The sequence below is a fragment of the Schistocerca piceifrons genome, chromosome 5 (genome assembly GCF_021461385.2).
Source record: "Schistocerca piceifrons isolate TAMUIC-IGC-003096 chromosome 5, iqSchPice1.1, whole genome shotgun sequence".
Classification (NCBI taxonomy): Eukaryota; Metazoa; Arthropoda; class Insecta; order Orthoptera; family Acrididae; genus Schistocerca; species Schistocerca piceifrons.
This window is the reverse complement of record NC_060142.1, coordinates 503,376,790-503,402,111: the sequence shown is the minus strand read 5'-3', so window position 1 is coordinate 503,402,111 and position 25,322 is coordinate 503,376,790. Positions and strand designations below refer to the sequence as shown.

Sequence of the window (25,322 nt, the reverse complement as noted above, 5' to 3'; positions counted from 1 at the left end):
AGAAAATTTCTTCAACTAAACATTGGTTGTATTGGAAGTCAGTTGGTCACTAGTAATGTGGACCAGAAGATCAGAACATTTTGTCTGATCATGAGGAGCTGTAGTGGGTGGTGACAGTATCAAAGTTATAGAAAGGTGTAACAAATTTTTAAATTCTGACTTCCAGAATACCAATAGTTTCAGAAGAATGAGTTTAGGGATTTTGGCAGTAAAGAAATTTAAATGTTCCGTCACTTCATAATTAAAATGTTTCAAAACTGAAAGATACTAAAAGAGCAGTGACAACAAAATCATGGAACTACAAACCTTGGAACTGTCACAATGAAGATAATCATCATCTCCCTTTTATTTCTTTTCCTTCTGGCTCAGCAGTTGTACTTGAGCCTAACATGAAGCAGTCTTAGTCCATGTCAGTGAGATGACTGGAGCAATCACAAGAACTGTAGCACTTCACGTGGGTCATCTGACTTACAATATGTTTAATCAATCACTATGTGTCTTTTTCAGTCACTGTCACTATAAGAGTATGCCTACTACCATAATGATCTGCTTTCAAAGGCTTTTCTAATCATTTGCCAGAATCTGCAAGAAATTGCCATAACAGAGGAAACTAGGTCTTCTAAGCACAAAATTAAAAAATTCAGTATGGGAAGAACTCATTTTCAGCTCATTCCATGTGCTAGAATTGTTAAAAGTGAAAGGAAATCACTTCATCAAATGGTAATCCAAAATATTATTATAATTTTTTTTTACAGACAGTTTAGCTATCTCTGTCATGTGGACTGTGCAGAGTATGTAAAAGTCAGTTATAAAAAATCGTTCTCTAATTTTTTTTCTCACATTGAAGAATGTATTACAGTCATGCAAACTGTCTGTTATGCAAGACATTACATGCAAATCTCAAATATAAGGCAAGTATATGGACTCAGCTTTCATTCTTCCTTGAATTCACTCTTTTCCCACAGTACACTTTTGCATAATCTAGAGAACAAATGGAAAATAAAATAATGATGATGATGATTTACTACCGTTGTCAAATGCAGACATTAGCACAATTTTTATGTAAATAATAACCCAGCTGCAAAGCAGACACTTTCTTTCTCCAACGAAATCAAAATTTATGGTAAAAACAAAATAAGCAATACCAATATTTCCACATTTTTCTGAATAATAAATTTCTACCTGGCAAGATAATAAACATATGCAAACACAAAAAATAATCTACTCATGAGTTTCTGCTTTGATTATGATCAGCCAAACCTTTCTTTTACAAGAAACATAAGTTTCTTTTTGCCTTTGTATGCCACTTTCATATTTTCAACAAGCTGCGTGAACTGAGCATGCCCATCATGGGCTAGTATAAATGTGTCTCTGGCTTTACCCAAGAAGTCTATAAAGTCACCATAGTGCCGGGGCGAAATATGAGTGAGCCTTGAATGTGTGGTGGCTACATATGCTGCAACTGCAGCTTCCAGCAGCTGACGCAGGGGTGGCCTGTCATAAGACAATGGTTTCATACCGCCGCCACAGCTTCCTCTATTCCCCCCTCTGTGGTGGTGATGGTGGTGGTGGTGCTTTGTCCCATCAGGAGCAGGATGTGGGCAGGACATTCCTGGAGCAGTCATTGAGCAGCGGCGTAGTATGTCCGACAGCACTGTAGCACACTGAACATTCTTGACCAGTAACGGTATCATGTTCGTAAGTTCCGATTTTCCGAGTGAATGGCTCAGTGCGCAGGCCCAGTGGATGTCATTTATTGCTGGATGCGTGTCCTGAAAAAGAGGCAGTATTCACACATTATTAAAAAAAATGCAACTGCAAGGCACACATAAGCACTGCTTTCTTCCTTTTTAATTTCCTTCTTTAAGAAATGATAGTTCTTTTTTTTGGGAAAAGGAATAATCACCAGTATTAAAGTGTAAGAAATACTAACATGTTTATTAATGGTGGCTATCTTTTGCAGCAGCTGTTATACAACAACTATAGCTTGTCTTTTTCTGTCTTAATTAGATTAAACTTTAAAAAAAGTATTTCACCAAGTGCAGTTTTCTTCACTGGTAAAGCAACATCTGTGGTAACTGGCATTAACTGCTCTACATGTTTTGATGATACCTGCTTTTGCCCCTCATTGTTACGTGAGGTTGCAGTAAAAAAAGATTGATATCATTTTCACTACTTATGTCTTTTGGATTTTAGAAACCCGTACTATCTACAACTGTCTTTAGGTTTACCTTACCTTCATTTTAAATTAATAAATTTTGTGTTACAAGTGACTTCAAGCAAATGTTACTGTAGCTGCATTTTGTTTTACACTTGTTTATAAGCAGTATATTCATTCATGAGCAGATTCATATATTTCCTTTCCCCAACCAATTAAACTGGCTGTATTTTTGAGTTATCCCTATAGCTCACTGATAGAACAAGAGTAAGCAATCAATAATTCACTTTTGAGTATCATAGTAAGTACAGCATAACAAAACAACACACTGGCTGTAAAGTACTAGCAACTAAAAACAAGCATGGAAAAATAACAATATATTTTCCAAATTTTAAAGGAACAAAGGCTAGATAATAAAGTTCTAACATTGATTAAGGAAATATTAACCAACACTAGCTCTAAAGTTAAATTCATGGGAGAAATTTCTCAACCATTTGATATAAAGACTGGTGTTAGACAGGGAGATGCACTCTCCCCATTACTGTTTAACTGTATTTTGGAAAAGGAGAGTGAAAGTCCAGTCAAACTATAGATTGATCAATCACTTTAAGTAGTAATAATATTAGCATAGATGGCCTCACCTTTACAGATGATATGGCAATTTTAACTATTAATATTACCACAACCAAAAAAAAAAAATCTTTTAACTGCTCTTAAAGAAGTTGCGGAAAAAGTAGCACTGTAAATATCATTTAAAAAAACAGAATATATGACATGCAACAAATAAGCACCAAAGTTTTTGAACATGAAGTATGAAAAAATAAAAAGTGTTTCTCAATTCAAATACTTAGGGGAAATCATAAACCTGAATGTCTTTATGGAGCAGAAACTTTAATTTTAAATAGAAAAAGGGATATTGAAGAAATTCAAAAGAAAGGAGAAAAGGTGATTAGGAAAATATTAGGCCCCAAAATTACTGATGAAGAAACTTATAGGCTGAGAAGTAATAAGGAAATAAAAGTATACACTAGCATACATTGTGACATGAGAAAACGAAGACAAATTTCATGGGCACATTAAAAGAATGGCACCCATTAGGTTGGCAAAACAAATGGTGGAATTCTGTGAAGACAGAAGTAAGGCCGAAACTGAGCCAATTGAATGGATCGCTGTGATTAAGGAAGGTCATAAAGTAGCCAGTGTAACTCAAGCAGATGTTACAGACAGAAAAACATTCAGACAAAAGATATTTGATTGGAAAGTTGGTCAGAGGGAAATTAAAAAACAGACTGGAACACCATACTCTGATAAAGACTTCATTCTGAAAGGATGAAACGAATCTGGACACAAAGGAAGGCCAACCATCAAAAGCGACATTGACTGGTTGTACCTCGTCTGGTCCTGTTGGGCCCACCATACATTTGGAGGATATGCTGACCTTACCTGGTTGTATGCAAGATGGACATTTTTCATTGCCAACATTGCTAGTTTATAAGCCCTGGTAGGATAGCCTCTGTGTTCCATGTATCGCGCAATTGTGAAGAGCTGTGATGAAGTCATGATATGAGATGCGGCGTCGATAACAATTTGATATGCTGTCTCAAAGGCCAGAGCTTCATTTTCACATAATGTTAATGCGTTCAAGGCACAGTTTGGTGGATCCTGAAAACAAGAATAGTGACATTAGATTCTTGCATTTAACTGAGCTTGCAACACATTCCAAGACAACAAATGTTTCATGTTTATAGAATAGAACCGTAACTTACTTTTGTAGCACACTGCAGTGCTAGATTTCTGGCACAACTTGAGAGCTCTTCTTGCTGAGCATAGGACAGATTTAGTCTCATAATAGTGCTGTGGGACATTATAGTGGTAGCAACAGGGCCTGAAAATTCAGACATTTTTTTTACTGACTGGTAACATAAATAGTTTCATCCATGTTAAAAGTAATTATGCTAACCCCTATAATTAATAAAATGTCTCAAATATTACACAGGAATAAAGAAATGGTGTCCAAACAAATATAGCAATTTATTTAAATAATATACAGTCAAACCTCCATATAATGATTACCTATGCAACGATAAACCCAGGTACAGCAATAATTTTATATGGCCCCCGCTGATTTCCTATATGTACCATGTTAATTACCCCTCATTACAATGATGAAGTAAATTTAGCAACAAATTTTGAGGAATTAATATTTCCTACTTCTAAGAAGTTCACTATAGCCGTAGGTATTGTTTATTTAGCTACTAGACTTTCAGCACTTTATTTCCAGAAGCTTCACTGCATACTACAGTACTGTATTTATTCTAGTGGTAAAGAGAATAGCATACAGCAGCAGGCGAGCTGTGCTGAGCAGCAAACATCAAAGAGTTCCTTTGTTTGAATGAGTGTTTAGTTTGTTCATTGTTGAGCTTCAGTGGCAGACAGAAATGTTTTGTTGGGCTCTCATGCAGCTTATTTCCATGATTTTTGGAATCTGTGAATGTTTTTAATTGATGTAAACGCTTTGGACTTCAGTAAGATTGGGACAGTTGCTGGAACTTGGAAACAAATAACGTTGGAGACAAAAATGGAGATTTTCAAAGACATTGATAATGGAATGAAACAAGTAGATGTGGCGAGGAAGTACGGACTTGTACAATCAATATTAGCTACATTTCTTAAAAAATGAAAAGTAATTGAAGAAAGTTTTGTAGGTGGCAAATTTAACCCTTCAAGAAAAAGAATGAAGACAGCTGTTGCTAACAATGTGGACAGTGCTACACTGCGGTGGTTTAATGACATGCATGCACAGAATGTATCAATTAATGGTCTGTTGATATGTCAAAAAGCCTTAGATTTCACTAAGTTGCTTGGAATTTCTATTTATAAGGCAAGTAACAGATGGTTGCAAAGCTTTAAGGACAGGCATTGGATCATTTTTAAAGTGATTTCAGGAGAAGAAAATTCAGCACCTTTAGGTGATGCACAATTTTGGAGGATAAACACCATGTGTAAACTGTTAAAAAAATACAGTCCTGAAAATTTGTACAATGGAGATGAGACAGGATTGTTTTATCAACTGATGCCAGAGAAGATGATGGCTTTTAGAGGAGAAAAGTGTAAGGAGGGAAACAGCCTGAAGTATGCCTAACTGTTCTTCTCTGCAGAAATGCGTCAGGGACACACAAACTGACATCACTGGTAATCGGACGATCCGCAAACCCACAGTGCTCCAAAAATGTAAGAAGCTTACAGGTAAGAGCTCACATACATTTTATTTTACCTTCCTTTAATTTATAATTTAATTCAGAACAGTATAGCTTCAGCTGTAATGTTTTGCTACAGTCCTATTGTAAATGTGATTTCTTTTATTGCAGTCAGTTGCAAGGCAAATCGAAAAGCATGGATGACGTCTACTCCTTTTAGTGAGTGGCTGCTTATGTTGATAAAGAGATGCCAATGAAGAATAAGAAAATTGCATTGCTGGTGGATAATTGTTGTGCGCATAACAACATACCAGCACTGAAGAATGTTGAACTATGCTACTTCCCCCCGAACTGTACTTCGATTCTTCAGCCACTAGATATGGGGGTAATTAAGAACTTTAAGATAAAATACCATTCACGTTTAGTTCAACACATGTTCGCAAACATTGAAAGAAAGCTGAGCAGTCCCTACAGTTTCAATGTGAAGCAGGCTTGTGACATGACTGCTAGTTCCTGAACAGTGTACAGTCTAATGTGATTATGAACTGCTGGAAAAATGAAAGAATTTCTGAAAGGGAAGATGTTGGTGAGAATGTTGTGGTGGATGAAATAACGCTGGATGATATTCAAAGTGGTCTGGAGATTTATTCAACAGTTACTGGTGAATACCTGTCAGTGGATGATGAGGTGTTGATGTTTGAAGCATATACCAACGAATCTATTGTCAGGGAGTGATAAGTGCAAATCCCCCTCCTCTGATGGGGCTAATAGGTCAGTTGGAAACCATTCAGCAAGTAGCATCTTCAATCCCTTGTATTACAGCGCAGCAGTTGATTGCGTGAGAGGAGATAAAGACAATATACACAAGAGAATCTTTAAGAAAAAAGAAACAAAGGAAAATAAGTGAATCTGTCTGTACACAAAAGTAAGATATTCTACAGGTACAGTATTAATAAATGAAGTGAACAAAATGTGTTTCATTACTTGTCTTTTAATGTTATTTTCCATCATAAAAGTATTAAGTAATGTACTTCTCAGCCACAAAAACATGGCTCCTTGCTCCACATCACGATAAAAAAAACCTCATTAAAACAATAACTCTAGTACAATAATTTAATTTTCATGGTCCCATGAAATTCGTTATATTGAGGTTTGACTGTACAGCTCTTTCCTCACACATGAGATCCTGAAATGATATTTTTTGTGAGTATTTTGAAACAATTGATTCATGATTTACATATATGCTACATTAAAAGGTGAGAAAGCCAACTGAGGTCCCAGCCAGAGTAGCAGAACCATTGTGTTTACTATGCAGAAAGACAGAGATGGATACATGATAAGCATACGCTCAGTTATTATTACACAACTAACAACAATTAAACATTGATCAGCACTTTTATTTGAGATTGTTTTCCACACACTGTCATATTATCAACATTTATTCACAATAATACATATGTGAATCAACTAGTCATTTCATATGCAATGATTCATTTTTTTTTCATAACCATGTCATGTTTTTTGTATGATGCAAGTCCAGAAAGTAAGTACCAATTTGTATTACCATCACTGCAGCGCTAGTGTCGCAGTTATGTACATTTGAACTTGTCTCTCTGGTTCACTCTCTTTCCACTGACACCATTACAGTCCAACCTTGTTGTGTTTAGATTTGTTAGTTATCATTCAAAACGTTTAAGAGACTCTCAGAACTGCTGACAGCGAAATGTGTTGCGTAATATGGTTTTTGAACACAAAGAATGTTAAGCCAGCTGAAGTTCACCATCAACTTGTAGAGATTTATGGTGAAAATGTAATGACTCATGCAATGGTGAGAAACTGAGTGAGAAAGTTCAATGGTGGATGAACGAATGTTCATGACAAAGCACAGAGTGAGCGGGCTTCAGTTGTCAATAATGGTTTGGCTGAGAAAGTGAATGATAAAATTCGTGAAAACAGATAGTTAATTATAAGACTGCTTTGTGATAAGTTTCCACAGGTATCAAAAACTGTTTTTCACGAGACAAATCATTTAAATATTTGCAAACTGTGTTCCTCTTAGGTTCTGTAAATGCTACTGCATGTTCAAAAAGTGAAGCAACTTGGCAGTGTTTTGACATTTCTTTCCCAATACAGTGATCAAGGAGATGAATTCTTAAATGGAATGGTGGTCACTGATGGAACTTGGGTTTGTCATGTCACTCCTCCAGAATCAAAACAACAGTTTATGGTGTGAAGGCACTCATGACACCCCCCCCCCCCCCCCCAAAAAAAAAAAAAAAAAAAATATATATATATATATATATATATATATATATACACACACACACACACACACACACACACACACACACACCCGTGTTCTGGAACAGAAAAGGCTCTCTGCCTGTTGAGTTCCTTCCCAGAGGTGAAACCGTCAGTGCAGTACAATACCATGAAACACTGAGTAAACTTTGGTGCACAGTTCAGAACAAAAGGTGTGGAATGCTCAGTCAGTGCATTGGTTGCTTCATGACAATGCACATTCCCATTTTGCTGGCATCACTGAAAATTTTATCCAACAATTCTACTGGGAGCAGTTTGATGACATGCCATCCAGTCCTGATCTCACAACTTTTGGCTATCACTTGTTCTTGAACTTCAAGCATGACTTTGAAGGAAGGCACTTTGACAGTGATGATGCAATAAACGGTGTTCAGCAGTATTTGTCTTAACTAGTAGCATCTTTCTAGGAAGATGGCACAGAAAAGTTTGTTTCCTGCTATGACAAATGTCTGAACAAGGGTGGCAACTTATAGGAAAATAGTTTAACAAATCCTCTTTCTTGTAAAAATAAACTTTGGGTGGAAAAAAATGGTTTTCTGAGATTTCCCAAGATGTTACTAACTTTCCAGGCATGGCTTGTATATTATCACTTATTTATTCTGACATCTTTTAAAGCAAAAAAAATTGTAAACAGATTTTTTCTAAGAATGACTCTGATGCCTTTAATCCTGTATATACAACACAATCTATGTAGCTGTAGAGTTCATAGCTTCTAATAGTGCTTTTAGTACCACATATACTGATGAATCAAAACATTATGACCATTGTTCATTGTGTGACTGCATTTGTGTGGTGATGTTGTGGCCACATGACCCAATAGGGAATGTATATAAGTGGAGCAGAGACAAATGTTCTATCAACAATACAGGCTCACATATACATCTTTGACAAAGGGCAAATCGTTATGCCCAATATCTGGGAATGAGCAACTGATAAACTGCAAAGCTGCTCAGCTGTTCAGCATCAATGGGAAGTGGTTGAGGGACACTGAAACCATGAGTGGGCGATGAGATGTTGGATGCTCATACCTCATCAAAGAATGTCGAAGTCAGTAACTTGCTTGCTGTGTAAAGAAGTACAGGCAAATCTGATGACAGAATACAATGCTAGCACCAGCACAAGTGTTTCAAAGCACACTGTTTAACATGCATGGTTGAACATAGACTTCCACAGCAGACAATTCTATGTGTTCCCATGCTGACCCAGCAACTTTGTCACTTCCAATTGCAGAGGACTTAGGATCATCAATACTGAACCATGGATCAATGAAAACATGTCACCTGGATGAATCATATTTGTTGTTACACCAGTTGATGATCATATCTAGATATGCTGTAAAAAAGAAAGGAAGATTAGGGTTTAACATCATGGTGACATCAAGATCATTAGAGATGGAGTACACAAGCTCTGAATGCTCCAAAAAAGGGAAAGAAATAGGTCACGCCCTTTCAAAGGAACCATCCTGGCATTTGCCTAGAGCAATTTAGGAAAACCACAGAAAACCTGGAAAGACTGTCATCCTCATGAATAGCTGCTCAAAACATGCAGTGTAACATGGATGCAGGTCAGTAGAGGCAGTATCATGCCATGGTGGACAGTCTTTGGGGTTTTCATGGAACCTGTGGAAATAATTGAAGGCACCTTGATAGCTGTGTACTATGTCAAGAGTACTGTGGACCATCTGCATCCCTTCATGTTTTATATCTTCCTCAACAATTACATCATCTTCCAGCAGGATATCTGTTCATTTTGCAAGACCAGAATCACGCAATTGCAGTTTGAGGAGCACAATAGTGAACTCACATTGATGCCCTGGCTATCAAATTTGCCTGATCTGGATGTCCTGGAACACATCTGGGATGCTGTCAGGTGCCAGCTCTGCACTCACAAACCACCAGCCCATAATTTACAGGAATTCCTGACCTGTGGATAGACATGTGGTGCTACATATATCCAAAAACCTACCAAGGACTTATCGAACTGATGCAGAGGTGGACAGTGCACTATTAACCTGGTGGTCATAATGTTTTGGTTAATCAGCGTAAATTACCATCTAACAGCAAATTTAATCTTATCTTTAAAGTCAACAGTTTGCTGTTTCTTCTTTGGGGTGTATATCTCAATCAAATTACTCTTAGCATCCTGTCCCTCCTTCCATAATTTTCACACCATCTACTTACTCAACCTGAAAATCTTGGGAAACTGTACATTCATCTCTTCCATCAGCACCATCATTACTTTCCCCTTCTCACTGCAGACAAACAGAATGATGATAAATGCATGCAGCTATGTTCGTACGGTGAGGAAATTGTCTGCATTTACATTTCGTGCTTGCACAGGAAACTATCAACACACGCAACTCTGAAGTGATCCCTAAAGTGATATAAATTTTGGCCCTATTTCCACTCAGCACCTTTGTTCCTGAGTGACTGCGAGTGACTTTGAAAAAACACTATGTGTACACTAACTTTCAAGATGTTTGCTGATACATTCACAAACAATTATTTCTGTAAGTTCATGTTCCTTGGCATTTGCTCAGAACCATATCTATAGGCAATCTGAAAATGCATCTTTATAGTGCAGATGGAAAGCTATCCAATGTTGTGCATACAATGCATGTTATATATATGCAAAGATGATCTTGCTAGTCATGCTTCACAGAAACTGTCTTTGCAGGGACACCGAAGTGTATACGATTTCCACGAAACTGTCAAAGAGATTTGCAACCAGAAAGCTTTGCTGTATACAGGATTTATTGTTATGAAAATTTTATTAAGTGCATAGCACAAATAAAATTGACTTTACAGCACAAGGCAATATGACAGCATAGAGTAACACCAGTTGCCAAGCAGTGAAAAATATCTTTGGCATCAGCTCCATGACAAGAGATTGTTCCAAACAGATGAAAACTGCATTTGTACAAAGCTTGGCAATGTGTATCAGGTTGCCTGAATAAGGCACCTGTATAGTTGTTTATTATCTACATCCAAGGTTACTGCTTGATTATCAAAAGTGAAGATTACAGAAACTGCTATAACCAAGGTATAGTAGTAGCTTATAAATGTGAAGAATTTCATGTCAAGGAATAATGTGAACAATACAAACAACATAATCAAAGCAGTTAAATAAGCACATCACATCACAACAATCTGTATGGAGTCAGTGTCCAAGATAGTTTCTTCCATGGCCAGGACCTCCTTTAAGCATTTCATTTACAAGTAATTCATAAAATATTTTAAAATAACCATTCTTGAAAACAACATGATATGTCTGTATATAAATTTTTTAATCCATTTTCCAATACACATGACACAAACATTTACCTGTCGCTTCTGTAGGTGTGAAGAGTTGATACCAGTTCTGCATGATTGAGACAAGAGCTTCTACACCCACCTCTGTAGCACATGTTACCAACCATCGTACCATTTCACGACGTCTCCAATTTAAAGAGGATAATGTCATTCTCATAACCTGAAATTAAAAAAAAAATTAGTTACACTCGTCTGACATTGCATGTCACTGGGGTGATCTATAGGTTATATTATTCTTGAAAAATCAAGTTTTCCGAGATTGCTAGTGATTCTTTTTATTACTATAACAAGTTTCAACAGATATATGCTGATGATGACAGCATTTATCTACCAAAACTGGTAATAGTAATAAAATGAATTTCTACCAATCTTGGCAAACTTGACTCTTCAAGAATAATAAGAAAAGAGTAGCTTTATGCTTTGGATGTGGGTATTTTTTTTAATAACTCAATCTGCCTTTTTACAGTAAGCTCTTTCAGAAACAAATTTTTTCATTAGTTTCAAAACATGAATTCCATTCATTTGAATGCATGATCAAAACCGACATATAGCTACCTGTTCTGGTTTGCATTATTTTACATTTATGTGGAAGGAAAATAATTGCTGCCTCAATATCGAGAGCCTTATTGAAAACAGATTCTGGTAAATCAACTGAGATGAATGGCATGCTCCATTTCTATCTTCTTTGGAATTATAAACCACTCAAAATGCAAACTAAAACCAGTACTTTTTATTTTTTTAAGACTCAAATAATGCATTGTCTTTCAAGTTTCTTACCTGCAGTCCTAATTCAAAGGCTACACTCAACAGTGTTGGATGCCTTGGCCCATTTTCTGGAGTAGCAAAGCGAAAGGCATCTTGTGCTAGCTTAAATAAGTGAGAGGAACTATGTATATGGCGCTGTGACGACTCGAGTACAGTTCTGAGTCTAAGAACATCACCTGTAAAATAAAAATGACACAGAAATGAGAATAGCATCATTGTAAGAAGTAATGTTATCCATTAAAGAGCAAACTCACATAATTGAAAGAAACAGTGGTCTCATTAATGTAATGCTGGAACAAACTGGGGGTAAAACAAAGTAAACTGATTGAGTGAAAACCACCACACATTTTATAGAGCAGTTGTTAAAGATGGACAGCCATATAAATAAAAATCAATCACTCTACAAATTTTTTATCTTCTCAACAGCACACAAGATATGCATACGAAGCCATCTATTACATCGCAGTCATAATGCCAGCTCAATGTAACTGCGTATTTATATGTAACTGCGTGTTTATACACTGATGAGCCAAAGCATTATGAACATCTGCTTAATAGGTTGTTTGTCTGTCTTTGGAATGAAATACATCACTGATTCTGAGTATCAGGTATCTGACAGTTTGTGGTAGGTTTTTGGAGGTATGTGACATTAGAAGTCTATACACAGGTCACGTAATTCATGTAAATAACATGCCACTGATTTGCATACACAGTGATAGTGACTCAGATGGTTTCCATAGGATTTACATCAGGTGAATTCGCTCACTAAGACATCAATGTGAGTTAACTATAATGCTCCTCAAATGAAAGTAGCATGGTTCTGTCTCTGAACATGGACAGTTATACTGCTGAACGGTGACATTGCCGTCAGGGAAGATATCAAGCATAAATGGATGCAAGTGGTTCACAGCTGTCAGTGTGTCTTTGATTACTAACACAGGTCCCATGTTTTAGCTTATCAGTGTATGTTTACCTGTTTGTGTGAAAAAAGAGTGCAAGTTCTTAAGCTGAGTTATTATGTTCTAGCTCTTGTTTACTTGTTTGTCTAACGCTCAACAACTCCAGTATACAATGAATGTTGTTTTGTACTAATATCATTACTTAAACTAAGATCTCATTTTTCTTTTAATGAAGTTTCTTTGGTCATTTTCAGTTCTTTTTTTATAATTAAGGGACAGATGAATTACAATACAATCCTTCAGGCCAAAAAATAGGTAGATATGTTGTTATAAAAATACCTTTTGCTGCACTGAGCATTGTTGAGGCCAATGCACATTGTTGAGTTTCAATATGGCCCAGTGTAAACCAACGTGGATATCGACTCAGGACTAATGAATTCACATTTGCATTGACTGGGTCATCAGCATCCTCATGCTCCTCCAAAATGGGTAACCTACAACATGCAGTTCAATTTTAGTGAACTGTATCCCACTTTCAAAAGATAATCTCATAGTAGCAACAACACGTATTTTTGTTTGGAAATAACAAATGATATGATGATGTTAAGACATACTTCAACTCACATTGGTAAACAATTCTGAAAAAATCACTGATCAGAGACTGGAACAGAGACTGTTCAGGAATCTTTGGTGTAATCAAGGACAAGGCAATAGGTTCTCATCACCTAACAAGTAAATTAGCTGACTGTCTAAACAATAGAGAGCTCAATCAACTGTTGCTCTATTTTTTTTCTGCTTGCAGCTTCACATTCTGCTTAGTAAGAAAGAGGTACTCCAGCAATGAAACAGTAAGGATGGATTGTGAGTTATGCCTGGGTGCCCAGTTGGTAAGTGCATCGCTTTCAAAAGACAAGATTCCAGGCTCAAGCCCCAGTCCAGCATGCAGTTGTAAGCTGTCCAGATGCTTAACATTTTGTTGTAAGTAGCCAGGAAAAAAAAAAAAAAATCTTCCTTTGAATTTTTTTTAGTGTTATTTGGCTTGCATTTCTCCAATTGAGAAAACTAGTTTCTTTCCTCCAAAAAAATTTATCTTTTTCTCTCTACAGTCTCCATCAGTGTTGGTATACACATTACAACATTTCTAACATTGATAGAATCAGCAAAAGAAAGAATTACCAAAAGGCACTAACCTCATAGCACGTAGACCAACCTCATAGGCTAAGTCAGGGTAGTAGTTGAGAAGTGAGAGGAACAGGAACCTAGCAAAAGTATGCATTGGAATGCTTTCTGGATGGATGCCAATACCCAGTCCACTTGAAGGGCCTCCTTCAAGTAATACAATTGCCTGGCGCCGTAGCACCGCAACCAGGCTGTTGTCCAGTTCTATTTCCTGCAGCTTTGCAATCAGACGATCTTCTTGTTTGCAGGATTTCTCCTGTTGAAAACAAAGTGATATGATTATTGCTTAAAGTTGTTGTCCTTTTTAAGTTAAGTGAATCCGATCTTTGTTTTCGTTGATGAATGTGAATTACAGCGGCATTCTAGAACGTATATTTTAAATTTCTCCTAAGCTTTCTGCTCAAGGATACAGTTTGGGATATGTGTTAACTTTTAAAATTATTGGAGTAACATAATACAGCATAATAGATGCACTATGGAGTCCAACAAAACATCTAGGAAACAAAAATTACATACAGAAATAACACTGAAGACAAAATTCCATTATGGTTGATTAAAAAATGTTTCATGCATGTAAATATTTAGTAAATACTGTCATTCATGAAATTCTCCATTAATTTAATAGAATCATTAGACTGGCTTCCTCAGTTACAGAACATCTGATAATTTATACACCTGAAATTGCACCAGTCACCAGGAGTGACCTGAAGGTTATATTATTCTTGAAGAACCAATAATACCTTAAACATTAAAATTACTTTTTTCCTTAAAGATCAATTACATATGGCAGTTGGACAGTAAAAACTAGACTGCAAAAAAGGCAGTTATCTGAGTATCAAATAAATATAAACAATAATATATTAACTGGTTCTTACCTGAGCATAAAGTCCTGTGGGCATAATACGCTGCTGACCCAGTCCAATGAGAGCTACTTCCACTGCAAGGGTAAGGTAAGTTTCTGAACGATCACGAGAAGCCACAACAGGAACATGGTGGTACCGAGGAGGAACGTTGGCACTTGTGTCATCAACGCCAACAGGGTCTGCAGACAAGAGTGAATGATCATGTAACAGGGAGACACAACAACTTTTCTATCCACTTTTTTGTGAGATTCTAATTCTGGTATGCATGTACTGCACTGAACCTGGCAACCTATGAATGAAAGTGACACACCAACAATGAGTGAATCATTCCTTAGTGCTGTAACTTGACAATGAAAAGAACATTTTCAGTGTCACAGAGAAGAAAAGGTTCAGTTCATAAAAAGAAAAAGCAGCAACAAAGACAGGAAAAGTAAGTATAAGGATATGAAATGAGGAGCTCAAAAATAACAAAGTGTGAACGAAAATTCTCGGAAGAAAATAGACTGGAATTACGTCAACTTCTTAACATTGATGGATAGCTCTGAAATAAATTCAGAAAATCTAACAGAAACAATTAATCAAATGAATCTTTAAGAGAAAATTGCAAACAGAACTGATTACAGAATTTGAGTCAAAAAACTACATACACGAAAAACATAAAAACGCTCTAAAATATACACAGCAGAACCTCGCTAACCTGATCTCAGATGGTCCGACTCCCCACTTAGTCTTTCTTTACCTACATGGACCACTGCTACAGTCAAGACTGGATTTGCTGATGGCTCATTATCTGCAAAATGGAGCAGTAGACAGTTGACTGTCGCTAGGTGGAATAGTTCGATCACTTTTAGTATGAAATAACTTGTTTCTGTCTCGATTCTTAAGTGTAAATTATTGGCAATGTTCTTCTTACACATTAAAGTGTGTAAAACTAAATAATGACACCAACTAAATGTAAACAAGTGGTGCTGCCTTTACAAGCAGTCGATGAGCCCAGTGACATAAGTGAGTGGATCAGTACAACTACACAACAGAAGCATCTCATTGACACTCTAACTCGAACAACTGTTGAATACAAGAAACATGATGACAACAAAGACAATGAATCTACGGCTCGAATATCACTTACAGATGCTAAGAATGCACTTGATATAGCCCTTCAATATACTGAACAAAGGTATAGGTCTACCCCAATAGACATTTTGTAGATTAGAAAATGGTAGAACATACTGGCTAAATCAAAACTCTCGTATGCTAAGCAAAATGACATTAAAGACTTTTTTCATCTTGGTTAAGACCGGAACATTTTCTCCTGGGTTATTTCTCATGTTTTAAACAGTTAAGTGCAAATCAGTTTCATGTCAATGCAGTAATGTAATAACATATGTATAGATATTGAACTTTCAACTACAGCAACAGTGTATTATTGTATGATACATATATATTTTACAGTACATGCACTACTGTGCATAACACTTTTGTGCAATTTTAGTGTGTAAATGTTTTCTTTACATTTTATTACTGTTTTAACAAGGAGCAACATTTCAGACAGTATTTCCAGTTGAAAATTAAAGTTGTGCTGTACTGTATTGTGATGTTTTGGGACAATAAAAGTGTTACTCTGATAGTCTGACCTTTTCGGCATTCCGGCCATGGTCCAGTACTGTTGGGGACGGATTAGTGAGGTTCTACTGTAGTAACATAAATAGGTAAAATAGAAAGGGTTACTGGATTTAAATATCTTGAAGACAGCATAGAACAGAATTAATCAGAAAGACCAACTACACATATAAGGGTATACAAAATGGAAAGAGCATATGATTTGACTAAAAATATATACAAGACATGCATCCCTCTGAATAAAACACTAAAATGTTATATTAAAGTGCAGCCTGTTGATAAAATGCAGTACCATGAGACAGTTTGTTTTGGTAGCAACAAAAATGTCACAGCCATGTCAGACTAATACTTAATTACCAATCTGGATTAGCCTGAAACAGGTGCAACATTTTGGCTGTAGCCAAAAAGAAATTGAGACATGATACTTCATTTTATCAATGGGCTGCACCACTGTTTTATGGCGCCTCTGGTGGTGTGCTGAGGTACAGTGGCACAGAGATTTGAATGTATACTATGACTGCAAAATGTATCTGCAGACAAACAAAAAATTAATTATGTGACATTGTTTTTTCAAGGTCATAATTAAGACTTTATGGCTACCCCTTGAATGTAGTGCAAATAAAGTACCATTCTGAGATGAGGAAAGTGGCATAGGAGACAAAATTGAGATGTACTGGATGGAAAAAGCCAGAAGACAGATGATTATCTGTCCCCACCTCCAGCCCCCATCCACAGTTCCATTTACATCAAGCTCATTTCAGACTAAAGTCATGTGAAGAGAAAAACTTTTCAATGCACTTACCAAAGTAAGATGGTGTACGAGGAGTCTGATCATCTGGGACCAGTGAGGCTTCAGCCAACGTATCGAACAGACATCCGACTGGGTCTAGAGGGTGACCGACCCATCCCTCCCCCCAGCCTGTCCCAGACACTCCAGCAGCTGGTCCTGGTGTAGGGACAGGGATTGTAGGAGGAACAGGAATGGCTGCCGGGCAGCGGGAGGAGCATGGCGTTCCCAGCACAGGCATGCGATGGCGGCTCTCATGCCAACGGCGCTGTGCGGCTAGCTGCTGCTGCTTCATCGTGCGGACGACTGCCACTGCCAGCCTCAAGGCAGCTCCCTGGTGGCCGTGTGAACGCAGAGCATCCACGCGAGCCGCACATGTCGGCAATGGTTCTGAAACAAAAAAGTGCCATTATATACACTAGACTCTTGCTAATCCAGCCCTCAGTAGTCCGGCCTCTCAGTAATCTGGCGCACATCCAAAAACATGTGCACAATGAGTTATCATGCGCAACAATGCTTAGTTAAACAGTGCTTTATATACTGTATTTGAAATTGCAGCTTTCTTTGCAGTTCGGAATCATGTCTACTAAAAAGAAATGTGTTACGCTAACCTCAAGCAGAAACTTGAAATTTTAGATAAGTTAAATTGAGGTTCTTCACATAAAGCCATTGCTGCTGAGTTCAGTGTTGGATGAGTAACTATGAAGAACTGGATGTAGCTGTTTATAGATGGTTCACACAACAGTAAAGGAATTCCAGTCAGTGGCCCGATTATAAAGGAAAAAGCAGCTGATTTAACAAACAACTTGGCAATAGTAACTTGTTTGCAGTGAGTGAAGGTTGGCTATCAAACTATAAAAAATGACATGGCATTCAGCAGCTGACAGTCATCGAGGAAAGTTGCTCAGCTAATGATAAGGATGCTAATGAATTTGTAAGCAAGATAATGCGGAAGATAATAGAGGAAGAAGATTTAACTGCTGATGCCTTGTGTAATGCTGATGAAACAGGACTCTTTTACAAGATGCTTCCTTCAAAAACATAAGCTGCCAAGAACGAGAAGGAAGCTTGTGGTTACAAGCAACAAAAACAGCACGTAACATTAATAGCGTGTCGTAATGCAAATGGGAGTCATAAACTACTGCTTATGGTGATTGGAAAATCACAACATCTACGTTGTTTTCAACACTTTGACATAAATACCCTACCAGTGTGGTATTGCACTCAGAAAAAAGTGTGGGTGGACAGACAAATATTTTCTCAGTGGTTCCATGAAATGCTTGTACCAACAGTGAGAAAAGAGGTAAAGAAGAAAAAGCTTCCATTTAAAGCTATCCTTATAATTGACAATGCTCCCAGTCATCCTTCAGATGTTTCACTAAAGTCCGATGGTATACAAGCACTCTTTCTCCCACCCAATATGACAGCCATAATTCAGCCCATGGACCAGGGAATTTTGAAATCAATTAAACATCATTATCGACATTCATTTCTCATCTCCTTGCTGAACAAAAGTGAAAACTACTCTATTGAGACTATACGTGATGTTGTTTTCCAAGTAGCCGAAGCATGGGATAAAGTAGAGTGCGCTACCATAATGAAGCGTTGAATAAACTTGTGACCATCCATTGATGCCGAGTTGGATCCAGTAGTGAGTGACAGTGATGAGCCCGTCAATTCGTATTTATCAATTACTTTGTACACTGACATGTTCCACGATCTTCCAGGAGGAGAAGAAATTGATGATGAAGATGCTACTAAGTGGCTGAATGAGGAAAACTGTGATACGGACCAAACTTTAACAGATGAAGATATAATCGAAAGTATGCAAGAAAGTAATGATGAAAGTGATGAAGAAGAGGACACAGGACAAGAGAGCATGAAGATTTCTCACACTGGTGGTCCTGAAGCTGCTGAGATCTTCCTGGAGCACATTACGCAACAATCAGATACATGCTGTACCGATGTAATGCTTGTAAAGTGGGTGCGTGTTAAAGCATGCCACCGTCGCGTATCATCATTGCAACAGTTAAAAATTAGGGACATGTTTCCTAATGAGTGATACGACTGTATATTATGTACAGTATACATTCAAGGACTAAGTTTTCTTTGAAAATTAATGTATTTTTGGATTTAATAAAGTATATCCTCTACGTTTTAAAATTGTATCTTTCGGTTTAATAACGTACACTACACGATATCCCCTATGTTTTCAAAATAAATAACAAACAAAATAAATGAATAAAATAAATTTCAGACACTCTACAATCTACTAATCTGGCACCCATATGCACCAGGAATGGCCGGATTAGCAGGAGTCTAGTGTATTACTTAATCTCTACTTACTACATACTTCAGTCAGACCTACAGTGTACAGACACACTGCAATCAGTAAAGCCTGGCACACTATAAAACTGGACAAAGAGGTACATGCCCATATACAGTAAGAAATAATATGCATACCTGAGAAGATAGATAAAGTGTATGATGTCAAAACTTTCAAAACATGAAATCTGGCGCTACAGGACCATGGTAAATACTTAAACTTAACATCCATCAGAGACAACTACCATAAAGAAAGTCTCATAAATACAAATAAATAAATAAATAAAAAATAATAAAAAATAAATTTTAAAGAAAATACTGGAACCAAAAAATGGTAACAGCAAATGAGCTACATTTCACTTTAGGTCAGAGAAGAAAGTAAATGAAAAGTTTGAACAGATCTCAAATACAATAAAAAAGATATTCTTTTCAATAACACTAAAAGCGCAAAACCAAAAAGAGCTGCAAATAAGATATTCATTTTATTCACTTATCAGCAGAACAGAAAGACATGGGTCCTATGGATGAAAGAAGTACATCAGAATCTAGATCTAGTGAAGCATGGGCTCAGTAAGAAAGATATATGAGACTTCTCTCCATCTCAGAGAAAAATACCAGAAGTGGTAGGTCTATCTAATGAGAAACCAGCAAGAATAGGAAGAGAGAACACTATTCTCAGAAGAAGAGTGAGCCAGAAATTCTGGCAAAAGAGTAAAGAAATTAATACTCCATAGGCAGCTAAGACTGTTAAATAATTGAATTACAAAACTTACCATGCCACAATGGTTGCCCTTGTGAGTTGAAACTTCCACAAAGCAGAGAACTATCAGGAACATGGCTACAGTATGTATCACTTGAGAGAATGTGTTTCAAATGCAAGTTGTCCCAGGACATTCCAACTGCATCCATTGCCCTAAAAAAGTTTAAAATACAAGTGTATTTAACTGAAGTGTCTATGTGACTGCTATAGTTTTGATATGTATTACAAAACAGAAACAAATGGTAAAGTAAGTGGTACCTGTGGAACACTGTTCTAGGTACAGCTGAGGTAGTGGCTCTTGAATGATGACTTCTGTGGCCTGAGGTTCGAGGACGACCATTATTATTTATACCCTGGTAGCCTCCATCACCTCCCCCTTCATCATCAGAACTACTATCTGAGGAATCACTCACATGCATCTGCTAAAATTGGTAAAAGGAGAAAACTTAACTCAAGGAAAATATCACACAAAATTGTAATTACAGCTACATAAATCATATGCACACATAAAAATGGCACAGAAATACACAGACATGTAATGAAAATGAAGGAATTGTAATATTTAAAATCTACTGTATTTTAAGGACTATAAAGTGCACTTTTTTCTTCAAAAATTTACCTCCAAAATTCAGGTGCATCTTATACTCAGTACTGTCTTAAAAATTGCCATATACTCAGTGCCACGGGAAACCTCTCTCTATCTGGCAAAATTGGATTCAACTGGCAACAGCAGTGCACTGATGCAACGAACAAAAGTTGTGGGGACTCACAAGCTTGCTAACACCGTCTCCCTCCTACCCCATCATCACAAAACTGGAACACTGTCTAGCCTATGATGAGTCATAGCAGTCTATGGTGCCAGTGAACTTGAACTGAAAGTCACTTATGTTATCAGTAACAGTACAATATTTTTGTTAGTAACTAGTTTCGTGATGGGAAAAAATAAAAGGTATTCATATGATGCGGGCTATAAATTGAAAGTAATAGAATATGCACAAGGACATGGAACCAGTGCAGCTGAGCAGCATTTCGACCCTCCACCAACAGAAAAATGTGACTGGTGGTCTAGTAAGGAAGAACAGAAAAAAAATAAGGAAGGGTAAATGTGCAAATAGAGGACTGAATGCAAAATGGCCAAAAGTAGAAGATAGCGTATTGAAATGGATTTACATACACCGTCAAAATAGCGTTAGAATTAATACAAAAGTGATTCCAGTACATGGTCATAAACTAGCATTACAGTGGAACTTAACAGATTTTAAGGGCGGAGTTGGTTGGTACTACTGCTTTATGAAGCATCATGGACTTAGTATGTGAACCAAAACCAAAATATCTCACAGAAAGCCACAAGAATATGGAGAAAAAATATTATCTTTTCATCACTTTACTATTCAACATGAAAAGAAAACCAATGTGGAACTAAGCCAAATAGCAAATATGGACAAAACTCCACTGACATTTGATATGCCGAGTAACAGAACTGTTGCCATGAAATATGCTAAAACTGTAACTGTAAAAACTGTAACTAAAAAAATGAGTGAACATGAAAAAATGCATTACACTGTTGTTCTTTTATTTCATGCTGATGATCATTTTCAAGCCCAAAACAATGCCAAAGCCTTCTGAAACACCACCAGGTGTTGTTCATGTACATGACAACAGCTGGGTGGATGAAGTTGGTATGAAATTATGGATTAACAGAGTATGGGAGAGAATGGAAAGGTGCTTTATTGAAGAAGAGTTCTCTTCTTGTGCTGGATCAGTTTAGTGGCCATTTGATAACTTCTGTGAAAGAGACATTGAGACAGGGAAGTACAGAGCTTGCTATTATTCTGGGAGGTCTTACTTCACAATTGTAACCTTTTGATGTCTCGACAAATAAATCATTTAAATTGTGTAGGAGAGTAATGGAACAAATGAATGATGGATGAAACCCAAGATGAATTCACACCAAAGGGTTCTTTAAAATGTCCTACAGTCAAACAAATGTGTCAGTGGCCAAAACAGTTGTGTTCTAGAGTGAGAGAAGACATTACTGTTAGCTCTTTCAAGAAGTGGGGGATAAGTAACTCTCTTGGTGGCAGTGAAGACCATCTTATATATGAAGAGGACAATGGCCATGAAGAGGGAAGAAGAAGAAGAAGAAGAAGAAGAAAGTTCAAATGATTTTCAGGGATTTTGAAGGTCAATTCGGTTTTATAAACTAAGAATTTTTGTCTCACTTTACGGTCTAATAATAAAAAGGGTAAAAATGTTATTTTTTAAAAAAGTGCTTAAAAATTAAGTTGTGTCTTATAGTCCGTAAAATATGGCCATGAAATTACACTGTATAGAGATGTATTAAAACAAATATCTGTGGCTAGCAAAAGTTAATGCTTCAAAATTCATTTATTAGCATATATAACGTATATATTGAATTCTTATGGCCCCAGCACAGTGATCAAGAAACCTGGAATGTGAATTTCCATAGGTTCTAAGCCTTTATTTCAATTTAACCTTCACCTTCAGCAAATCTTTTGGTATTTTCATTTACCAGAGCATACAGAAAATGGAAAAACCTTCCCAGAACTGGCAAACTACACTGATTATACAGGCTGAATGAAGGCATCTCCAATAAAACAATGTCTACTCAATGACAGTACCATACACTCTGACGGTTGGATTGATTAGTCCTTTAGTTATCCGTTACTGCATAAAATATGAGTTTTTATGAAAAGGATAAATCGTTGCTCATGACATAGAAGAGCCAGTGAGTCACAGACAGACACAATGAAAAGACTGCCAACCATTTAAGCTTTTGGACAAAAGAGTTGTTCAGAAATAAAAAAAGACACACACATTCACACAAGCACAACTCATCCACATATCACCACTATATCTGTGGTCTGAGTCAGGCTTGTGGTGAATGTGTGTGTATTTTCTATTTTCAAAGAAAGACTTTTGTGTCTGAAAGCTTGAATGTTTAGTAGTATTTTCATTGTGCCTGTCTGCAACTCAATGCCTCCTCTATATTGTTGTGGTTCCACCCTGCAATGTCCATTGCTAAGTATGAGGTTTTGTTACACTGCAGATGGTCTAATGAGTATTCGACAAGAACTATCACTATCTCTGGTTGAGAAAGAAAGATAAAAGAAACTGAACGAAGTACAAATACTTTTTTTGAAGAAACACACATTGATACTCCAGTGTTGCAAACATTAATTAATCTTATGCAGGGGTAATACATAGGGAACATAGTAATCGTATAGAACAAGAAGAGGTACTTACAGTACCCACAGACATTTATTATCTGTCCCACATTTTGCTTACCTTTTCTTCAGGGCTTCATTCCTTTCGAAACTTTGAACAAATGCTACATTCACCAGTACTACATTACTCAAGTGTTTTAAAGATATTTTGTAATATCCACAGTCTTTATAGTTTAAATACAACATATTTCCACACTCCAACAGTTTACTTTTTACATTGTCATACTTATTGTTGCAAATGAAAGATAAAACTACTTTTTCACCACTTTCTCAAGGAACAACATACCGCAGCATCTTGGCGAGGTGGTTGTTGAGGTCTGAAATCTGGGTCTTCTTGTGGACAAACATCTATTAGTGTCCACTTTTCTAACAGTGCTTTCCAGTGTTGCTTTTCCTGGAGACTGCAGTGTGGATTCAGAACAATGCAGACCCATAGGGCACCTGTAGGCAACAGAAAGGACAGCTCAGTTTCAATTATACAAGGAAAAATGTATTCAAAAATTTTCCTTAAGCACACAAATTTGTTCACAATATTTCACCTCTTCCTTACCTAGCTGATCCCAGAGCTGCCTGCATTTATCTGTCATAGGTGTCCCCTGGGTCTTCCAAAGCATCAGTCTTGGATCAGAAAGGAACTGTTCTGTGATGAGAGTTAGCATTCTTGCTCCATTTGAATCTCTAGCTCTCAGCATCTCTCTCACCTGGAACAATCAAGATCATTCAGGTACCTACATCTGCAAAATAGTAATGAGGTTTGGGGAGGGGGAGATAACTGGAGTCTAGATGCATAGGGTATTAGGGCTCCAGAAAGGGCAGTTAGAATAACTGTAGATATAAGTAAGTGTCAGTGATGTAAGAATTATTTTATTAAGAATAATTACTAGATGCATAAGCCATGTATGTTCTTAAGATAGTTCTGTTCATAAAAGAGAACACAGGAGATAGTGTAATGACTACAGACATTCATCAATATAATACAGAATATACCTTAGATCATTATCACATGATACTGAACAACAAAAGAGCCTCAAATCATAATCCACTTGCTTCTGGAAGACATCGCTTTAACAGGTTGTCTGGAGATATATAGTAACTCCATGTAAATCTTTTTGAGGGCAAATTAAAATTTTTGTTAGTTACAAGATGTTCACATTCGCTTGAAAATTTCTGACCCTATTATGTGTTGTATTATCTTTTACATTTATCAGTTCCAGAATATTACTGGTGTGAAATATTTATTTAAAGACATCTGAACTTTAGTATTATACATATTCATCATATTTGTAGTATGATTTTATTAACAAGTTAATGCTTACAAAAATGAGTATGTTCACAACTGTAAAGTTATTATTGGGCAAATAAAGATGGTGATTATTATTATTATTGTTGAGCACACAGTTAACTTCTTTAATGAAACGATACATCGCTTACAAGAATGACACAGTTTTATTCATAGAAAAAGCAAACACACATAACTACTGTGAAAACTGAACTGCCTTAGTAGTATACTTGTGAAAAGTGTTTTGGACTACACTGCCATTGTTATCTAAGTTACTCAGTATTTTTTATGTTGTTTGGAAGACTGTCAATTGTATGTTGTTCAGTTTCCATGATATGTGAAGCAAACATTTTATGCAAAGTGAAAATTAAGACAATTCTTTGAAAATACTGGCATGAATTCCAAACGATCTCATTATTTTCACATGCTATTCTATCTTCTTAAATCTGTATATGTTCTCCTTAGCTTACACAGAAAGAATATTAATTTCTGATAGCCCAGGATTCCACATTATATTTGTTAAGTTATAGTCAAACAAGTCACAGTCATTCTTCCAAACACACATAATGTTCTGACGTCCATCCTGCAGGAGAGCCTTCAAGAATGTGG

At 36.7% G+C, this 25,322-nt stretch overlaps 1 protein-coding gene across 1 annotated transcript in view; it reads right to left on the bottom strand.

Annotated features, from left to right (window-relative positions):
* Nucleotides 1-1,250: 1,250 nt before the first annotated feature.
* The window catches only part of LOC124799114 (zinc finger SWIM domain-containing protein 5-like), a 122,153-nt gene continuing 98,081 nt past the window's right edge, over nucleotides 1,251-25,322 (bottom strand). The window contains exons 6-18 of the mRNA XM_047262652.1: nucleotides 23,985-24,135; nucleotides 23,724-23,875; nucleotides 20,445-20,605; nucleotides 20,200-20,339; nucleotides 17,117-17,491; nucleotides 14,707-14,873; nucleotides 13,843-14,087; nucleotides 12,992-13,146; nucleotides 11,766-11,929; nucleotides 11,001-11,148; nucleotides 3,925-4,043; nucleotides 3,602-3,820; nucleotides 1,251-1,772 (exon numbers count right to left, since the gene is read on the bottom strand). Coding sequence (XP_047118608.1) covers nucleotides 1,251-1,772; nucleotides 3,602-3,820; nucleotides 3,925-4,043; nucleotides 11,001-11,148; nucleotides 11,766-11,929; nucleotides 12,992-13,146; nucleotides 13,843-14,087; nucleotides 14,707-14,873; nucleotides 17,117-17,491; nucleotides 20,200-20,339; nucleotides 20,445-20,605; nucleotides 23,724-23,875; nucleotides 23,985-24,135 — 2,718 coding nt within the window. The remainder of the gene's footprint in view (nucleotides 1,773-3,601; nucleotides 3,821-3,924; nucleotides 4,044-11,000; nucleotides 11,149-11,765; nucleotides 11,930-12,991; nucleotides 13,147-13,842; nucleotides 14,088-14,706; nucleotides 14,874-17,116; nucleotides 17,492-20,199; nucleotides 20,340-20,444; nucleotides 20,606-23,723; nucleotides 23,876-23,984; nucleotides 24,136-25,322) is intronic.